Source organism: Venturia canescens, chromosome 1 (genome assembly GCF_019457755.1).
Source record: "Venturia canescens isolate UGA chromosome 1, ASM1945775v1, whole genome shotgun sequence".
Taxonomy (NCBI): Eukaryota; Metazoa; Arthropoda; class Insecta; order Hymenoptera; family Ichneumonidae; genus Venturia; species Venturia canescens.
The window spans coordinates 36,570,485-36,579,056 of NC_057421.1; the positions used below are offsets into that span (position 1 = coordinate 36,570,485).

The 8,572-nt window shown below is 37.2% G+C and overlaps 1 protein-coding gene across 1 annotated transcript; it reads left to right on the forward strand.

The window, feature by feature from the left end:
* Positions 1–43: 43 nt before the first annotated feature.
* Positions 44–7,833, forward strand: LOC122413089 (calcium homeostasis endoplasmic reticulum protein). The gene is made up of 8 exons (XM_043423211.1): positions 44–303; positions 1,307–1,477; positions 2,425–3,142; positions 3,548–3,619; positions 3,748–4,153; positions 4,453–4,859; positions 5,750–6,115; positions 6,651–7,833. Exons 1-8 carry the CDS (start codon positions 285–287, stop codon positions 6,946–6,948), a joined length of 2,457 nt encoding a protein of 818 aa, XP_043279146.1. The 5' UTR covers positions 44–284; the 3' UTR covers positions 6,949–7,833.
* The last annotated feature ends 739 nt before the right edge of the window (positions 7,834–8,572 follow it).

Below are 8,572 nucleotides of genomic sequence, written 5' to 3' on the forward strand. Positions count from 1 at the left end.
AGCGGGAATATACTAGATTCATTCACCTCTTCCTTCCCTCATCTCGTGTTCGTGTCATGGCGGATTGGCGGATGGCGGCGCGTATCTGCTTTTGGCGTTGCCCTTCTAAAGTTAGGATTTAATGAAATGTGTTGAAACAATTTTAAAAACAATTAAAAATGTGCCCCTTGGTGTCAATCTGATAATCACGACGAATGTCAAAAATTGTGCATTTTTTTCGCGCTAATGCGTAAAACTCAAGATTTTACAATAAAGAACGCAACGCGTGATTGCTGACTGTTGAAATGGATCAAGCACCGGGAGGTAAACACGTATACATGGTGATACCATATCCTTTTTCTTTTCACTCGCCGGGAATCTGACAATTTTCCGGTTTATTTACTGAATTTTCAACTTGAATCTCCCATTTTTCATTCAATTTTTTCACTTTCATAAATTTTTCAAATGCTCTTTTCCATTTCAATAGTACTTTTACTGTATTCAGCGCCGATTTTTACAGTTTCATTGTCGCACTATTTACTAACCACAAAAATACGAATTCCATTGAAATTTCTGTTCCAAGAATTTCTAGCTATTGTAGTAAATTATTTTTTGTAAAACAAAGATTTCATTGCTTATTAAAATATATCGTTTATGATTTCGATTTTTTCAAATAGATTAACATTAAGAATGTGATGTATGTTGCTTCATCAAGTTTGTATTTTTTTTGAGAATAATTATTGAAAAATCGTTATTTTCCATCATTAAAAAACATAGTGACGGGAGTAATTTGCGTAAATGCCAAAAATAATATTTTCTTCGTTGCTCCATTTTTTTATCATGTGAATAGAAAAAAATCTCAAAATTATTTCTTCACTACTAACAAACATCTGTTTTCTATATCTCATATCGCAATCAAATATCAAGTTTTACTTTCGGAAATTGAAGGTATTTGAAATTTTAATGAAAGAAACTCTATTGATATGTGTTGAAATTTCAATTTTAACTTCCATTTCTTACGACGCTGAAGTTTGCAATGTTGGAATCCAACGAAATGAACAAAAAATAGATTTACAATTCATTATTTTTTAATTTCACGAATCATTGACGTGAATTGAAAAATCAGGAATTGGAAATTTGTCAGGGAACAATATTGGAGATTTACTGCAATTTACTAATTTGGAATTATTCAAGAGTTTTTTTTACATCATTTCGTTGGATTCCAACGTTGCAAACTTCAGCGTCATCATTTTTTCTCATTGTTAAAGCGCAATCAATTTGTATCTACTGAATATTATACAATAATTTAAAAATCTTAAAATTACAGATATAGAACTGCGCAACATTATCGACAAGCTAGCACAGTTTGTGGCTCGTAATGGTCCAGAATTTGAACAAATGACCAAAAATAAACAGAAGGACAACCCAAAATTTAGTTTTCTGTTCGGTGGAGAGCACTTCAATTACTACCAATACAAAGTGACTACGGAACAAGCCAGTAAGTCAGAGAGAGGAAAGCTGTTTGTCAGCATCATGAGAATCGTGGAATAACAGAGGCACCCTTGTGGTTTTAAATATATCGTGAAAGAATGTTATTTATATTCTATACAATGAGCGATCAGATAAGATTTTTATAATCTATTTGTGAATTTTTAATCCAATTTTATGTCCTCTTTCCTTTCTCTACTTGTTATGATTTGATTATATGAATTACAATTTAGTTGACTACACTAAGGTAAAACAAACAATGTACTCTTTTTAGTTTGTAACAAAAAATGTTGAATCATTCAACTTTATAAAAAGTGAAAAAGAACCTGTTTATAGAAGCCGCAACAGCTACTGAGTTGAACAAAAAATATAATAATTTATAATAAAAATGTATCAAAAGTTCACAAATGGAAGTATAGTAAATGAGTAATTGATATAAGTATTTCAAAAACTACAAAGGTGATGAAAAAAAATGGGACAAGACTGACTATTGGATTTAGCACGAATGATGGAAGCGATTTTCCTTTTTACAACCTTATATAAAATAATTCCATTTCTCTTGTTTGATTTGATTCCTTCATGTTGAATGAAGATTAGTGGGTAGAAAAGAGGTAAATTGAAAATTGAAAATTTATCCAAGCCACATAACTAAAAAAGGAATAACGTTCGGCTTAGTAAACACCTAAAAACACCCGGATCTGAATACAGTAGAAAAGTCTCTCGCTCAATGACGAACAATGATATAAGAAAAAGAATAACTCTGCTTTTTGTTACTACTGTGTTGTGTATAAAAGTGTACTTGTATGTATGAGCGTGTGCATGCGCGCGTGAATATTTTGTTTCGTCGATGATCGGTAATTATTCGATTATTTTTCGTATGACCTCGATCATCTCAATAACAAACTGTGATTCGGCTCTTCGTACACCTCACAATAATCCACCGTCATTCGTTTACAGTTTTAAAGCAAAAAGGAATAAATCCAATGCAAAATGCAGACCCACGTTTAAACGTTTCGCAGCAGCAGCAAACAACGGCTACGGGATCACAGCCACTGAATAACGTCAATCTAACGGCGTGCCCGAATACACAGAACAACGGCTTGAGCCAAGTTCCGGTTGGTATCGGATCGTCGGTTAATTCGGGGAGTTTGCAATTGCCGCCGGTTGTTGGTGGACAATTGGTAAGTGGACGAGCTGGAAATGCTGGTGCAAATTGCGTCGGACAAGGCGTTCCTAGCTCGATCGTCAACGTCAATACGCCGATCGTTCCTAGTGGAGTCGTGGGAGTTCCCACAGGAGGCCGAAATGTTCAAGCTGGTATTAACGTCAATGGGCCGCCCGGCTGGCTTCAAAATGAACTCGCTAATCTACAATCGCAGCAGACAACGTTGCAGGATCAAGTACGACAATCGGAACAAAATCTTGCGGCTCAGCATGCCGCACTCATGGCTCAACAACAGGGAAGAGTCGAGGATGCCGTTAGACAAGCTCAAGAAACTTCCTTGCAGACTAATGCCTGCGAAACGAATACAGACCTCGCCTCATTCGATACCGTCTTACAACCGATCATCGAAAGCTGCACTAAGGATAGTATAAGCGCGGGCAAAGCATGGATACTTCAAAATTCCATCACTGCCTCCAGCAATAGGGTCATTGCTGAGCATCTGCTCAAAAAGTAAGTTAAGCTTTCATCGACATTTTCGTAACTCTTATTTCTAAGTTTCATTCATTTGTTTATTGATATGACGAAAGAAGTGCATTTTTTCAAGTTGCTGTTTCAGTAAATTCGGCTTAACCGCTCATTATTAATTTCCCCGTACAATTACAAGCCCCAGAATATGATGGATGAAAATAAAAATCTTGGTGTGATCTTCGAAAAATTGAAATGAATGAAAAAAAAAACCAAACAAAAGCAATATGGTGAATCAATGGATTAGAACTGATATTCCCTTGCATATAATTTGAGGATGTGACAGAGACAAGACTGCACCTGTTATGTTTTTTTTTACATATATTATAATACGATGTTGGTAAAAGTTGTACTGCTTGATATTTTGTACTGAGAAAACGTGTGTTTTAGAGTCATACAAGGGGCAACGTTTACTCAAAAACTTCATGTCATCTACTTGGTAAACGATGTTTTGCATCATTGGTGAGTCGTGAGAACGTCATATTGTTTATGAAGACATTACTTTCTCTTTTTATATTTTTTCCTGCCTCGTAATTTTTGTTTCGCTACTGGGCACCAAGATGCTCCGTTTAACACGATTAATTCTTCAGTGCACGAAAGAAATCGGTGGATCTTCGAAAAGCTATGGAGAGTGTCGTAGTCCCAATGTTCTGTAATACTTCACTAGCAGCCTCGGAGGATCAGTTAAACAAGCTGAACAAGTTGTTGAGTCTATGGGAATCAAAAAACAATTATTTCGACGAAGGTATAGTCGAAAAGTTGAAACAACCTAGTGGCTCGTGGTCCGAATATCAAGCAGGTCTCGTTGCCAAATATGCCAATGCTATTACACCCATAACAACATCAACCAAGCAGACATTTGATAACTATCAAGCTCAGCACCAGGCTTTCGTGACACATGCCCTACGACAGATATCTACTATTGAACAACAAAAAATAGCTATAGATCAACAGTTGAAGGCACCTCCGCCATCGGCACCTACAACAGCCCCGATGGTAAACAAAAGATTTTCTATCCAAACTGAATTTTTCGATGTTCTAATAGAATTTCCGCTAACGCATTTCTCATAAAAATTTATTTTATTCTAAATCGTTAGATTTTTTATTGACAAATACACACGTTTATATCGTCTCAAATCTCTTTACTTTCGTAATAGTGACATTATTGCCTGATACATCGCGGGGTCCGAAACGACTCTGATTATACATTTTTAAAAAATGAATATGAATTTTTGGGTTGATCTCTGGTTGAAATATCGTAAACTGGGGAATCATTTTTTTTTTTATACTTTCAGAATCCACCAAATATGAACCTACCGCCTACACTGACGGGTCCACCGCCACCGCCGTTGAGTGGCGATCTAAATTTTAGTCAACCACCACCTGGTTGGGGGGTCCAACCAACTGTACAACCACCACCTTTTACGAACGTGCCACTGCCTGATTTTACGAAACCTCCGCCCGGATTTGGTCTGCCACCGATTATCCATGAACCATCGGTCGAGGATCTTATGCCTAGTATGCCTTATTTCGAATTGCCAGCCGGCCTAATGGTTCCTCTTATAAAATTGGAAGACGGCGAGTACAAACCTCTGGATCCGGAAGCTATTAGATTACCACCACCGGCACCACCCAGCGAACATTTGGTTGCTGCTGTTGAAGCGTTCTATGCTCCACCAAATCACGACTCGCCGAGAGATAGGTAAATGTGAAATTTTTTCAAAGAATTATATCTTCCCAAGTATTTTTAGAGACTATGAATATATGGAAAGGTGACAGGAGCAACAATTGATTCAGCGTCTCAATTTTTTATTTTTGACAAGTACGTCGTCCGATGAAACAACAAATCGCATTTGATTTTTATTAAAAATTTTGTGTGGCGACAGATGTTCCACAATTTTATAGTATCGCTATCGTTCAGAAACTCGAAGTTCGTTCGAAATGTCCAAGTGAAACAATTTTCTGATTGTATCATCCAAAGGTTGCGGATATACAGCTATACAAACGGTCATTTTCAGAGTAACGAATTTTTCAGCTATAGGGATGGTGCAGATTCGATAGAGGGCAGGTCGAAAGTACTCATGGCGTCTCTAATGTCATAAATTATAAGCTTTTGGGGATAGCACTTTCAATACTTTGATGGAAATATAATCATAATAATGTAATATATATATAATACAATAATGATAAAAGACCCCCAAAAGCTTTCACTTTTCATCACTAGTAGCGCGGTAGTCTACTTGCACCATCCCTATTGCGAGCAATCAGATAAGCCCCAAAATATGAACAGTCACTTCATAATTGTATCGCTGAATTGTACGATTAAAGTGTAAACTTACAAAATTCGGTAGGTTTCTTTTCTGCGAGCATGCTTACGATTAGCCTGACACGTGCCTGTACGTGCAGTTTTCCCAAATTTTTCAATTAATTTTATGTTTTCATAATAAACATTCAATTGCATGATGGAAAACAATACGCGTTCACTGAGTTCTGACTTTTTCAAGAGCCTGAGAATAAAACATTGGTCACTTGGAATAAAATAGGGAAAAAATAAAAATGGATACGATTGCAACATTTTTTTTCATTAAACAGTGACGGTTGGGAAAAATTAGGACTTTACGAGTACTACAAGGCGAAAAATGCAGCGAGAAAACGTAAAGAGGAGGATATAATGAACGGTGTGAGAGATAGATCCAGATCGCCATCACCGATAACGAGGCCACGATCGAAAAGCCCCAGTCCGCCAAAGAAACGTTACAGAAGTAAGTCGCGAAGCAGGTCGCGATCGAGATCACGAGGGAGAAGTCGATCGAGGTCACCCACGGCCAATCATCGGCGTAACAGTCGAGCTCCTTCCCACACGAGCAGAAGCAGACGACGGCGAAACAGCAATAAGGAGAGAAGTCCGGAGAGACGTGGCGAACGTCAAGATCGTAGTCCGACTCCACCAAGCTTCTTGTAAGTAATTCACGTCCGATTCATATAGCAACAGACTTATTTCGGAGTGTTAATATTTCATTTATCGAAATTTCGAACAACACTTGGAGTACAATGGGCGATGAAATTATCGAAGCCTCAATTGCCTCAATGAACGATTAATTGTCAAATAGTTTGATGGTGCTGAAGTATAAGAAATTTCAGATGGAACATCATTCCGAAAAGTTGTGAAATCCTCAGTGTACGAACAGTATAAAACTAACGCAAGCAAAAAATTCCATTTGTCTGAATTTCAACAAAATTGAGGTGCTTTAAAATTTTTCAAAAAAGTTCATTTAACATGCACATTTGAAATGAAAACATTGGAAAAAAAACGAGATGTTTTCAACGCTCTATGGTCAAATATTTTTCACAAATTCTCTATTTCATCCTCCATTGTTATTGATGTTGAACATTATTATAGATCAATTGAAGAAATAAAAGAAAGAACATTCATTAACACGAACGAACGCGCGTTTCGTTCGTTTCGTTTCGTTTCGTTTCCAATCATTTTCAGAAGCAGTACTTATCCCGGTAAAGGAACCCAAGAGGCGACATTGGACGAGAGCAACAAAGGTCATCAATTGCTACGAAAAATGGGCTGGGGCGGTGCGGGTCTGGGTGCAAACGAGCAAGGTATCGAGGCTCCGATATCCGGCGGCGAAATAAGAGATAAGAACGATCAGTACAAAGGTGTCGGTATAAATCTTAACGACCCCTATGAAAATTTCCGCAAGAGCAAAGGTCAAGCGTTTATAACAAGAATGAAAGCTAGAGCGGAGGAGCGTGCCGAAGAACGAGGTGACCGCGATTGATGCACCGATAAACCAAGGTTTTATCGCGTGATGGATGAACATTTTTGTATCAGTGATAAATCAGAAATCAGCAACCGCGAAAACTACTGTTTTTTTTTCTTTCGTTTTTCATTTTCTATTCCTCTTCCGCATCGAGTGACAAGCACGAGGCGCGAAGACCAAAAGACAAGACCACGAGGAGCGGTGTTAATTATTTACCAAAAACACATTTCCTTGCTCTTTCTCGCGGAAGATCGTCGTCCGGGACGAAGTTATTTATTTTTTTAAATTCTTCGTTCAACCGTTAAGTTCCGTTGAAGAGCATGAAGCAGCAACAATCTGTACTATACATGCAATGCTTTTTTTTCTTTTACGAGTACTAACATTTACGGACGATAATCGCCGATCCAACAGTGTGTTTACCAGTTTCGTTTAATCGTGTTTTAATCGGTTTACCTATGATATTGAATAAAGTGAGAAAGTGCGAATGAAAAAAGGACGAAATCAAAATACGTGCGCGCCCCCGTCGCCCCCCTTCACACACACGCGCGGGGACACACTCAGGCGCGCGCGCTTTTTCGTTTTACGAATTTGATGATTGGAGGACACGTGCATGCAGCTGAGAAACATCCAAAATTAGATTCTTGTATTCCATCTCGTTTATACTAGATAGTTTCAACAAAGAATTTTCTTCGTCAAAAGCGTTGGATTCAATTAACGGGGATTGAAACATAACGTTATTACACATGTACATTTAGAAATGACAACAATGAAAGAACGATATCGAGAAACTGTAAAAAACATTACGTGGGAAGTATGGAAAATAAATCGACGAGAAGTTAACGAATATTTCACTACTCTGTATTACTGCATTAGTTAATAAATAATTATCATATTGAAACTCAATGAAAGAGGAAAGGCAACAATCATATTTATTCAGACTTTTCCACAAATTTCTAACTTAATTAACCCCTTCACTGATGAGCTCGTCATATGCAATGCCGACTTGCTAATACCTGGTGAAGGCCCGCAATGTGACGAGCCGTCCAAAAAACTGGTTTCTAACCAGCATACAATATTGGTTATCAATGGTATTCCCGGATTTTTAACATTGCTGATTAAGATTTTGCTAGAAAAACGAAAAATAAATTGTGAACATAAAATTTCGCATAATTAAGGATATTATTGATTGAATAATGTATCACGGTATTTTGTGCATATTCATTCGTTTCTTCCGATATCAATTCGCAATTCTCAAACGACTCGAAGTGTGCCACTAAGAGGCTATACGGTATGATTTCACTTTTTATTATTTTTCCATTCTGTTTTCAATTTTGGTTTGTTTTTTTTTTTCATTTTTTTCATTTTTTTTATTATCGAGGGAATATTCTCGATTTTGGAATTTGGAGGGAATTTCCTTTCTTCCGTTCACTCTCAACAATGCTCCATTACGAAGTTACGAGCAGAGCTCGGATAGAAACCCAAAAAAGTACGTGGAAAAAAAACCGAAATGAAAATTTCAAAAAAATGAAAATAAAGAAATCATGATTTTGCTTTTCGATCTACTACCTTTCGGAACACATATATGTTCCACGAGTTGAAAATTTTTTTGCGCCGTCGTCTCGAGCTCGAGTACCAAAAATGT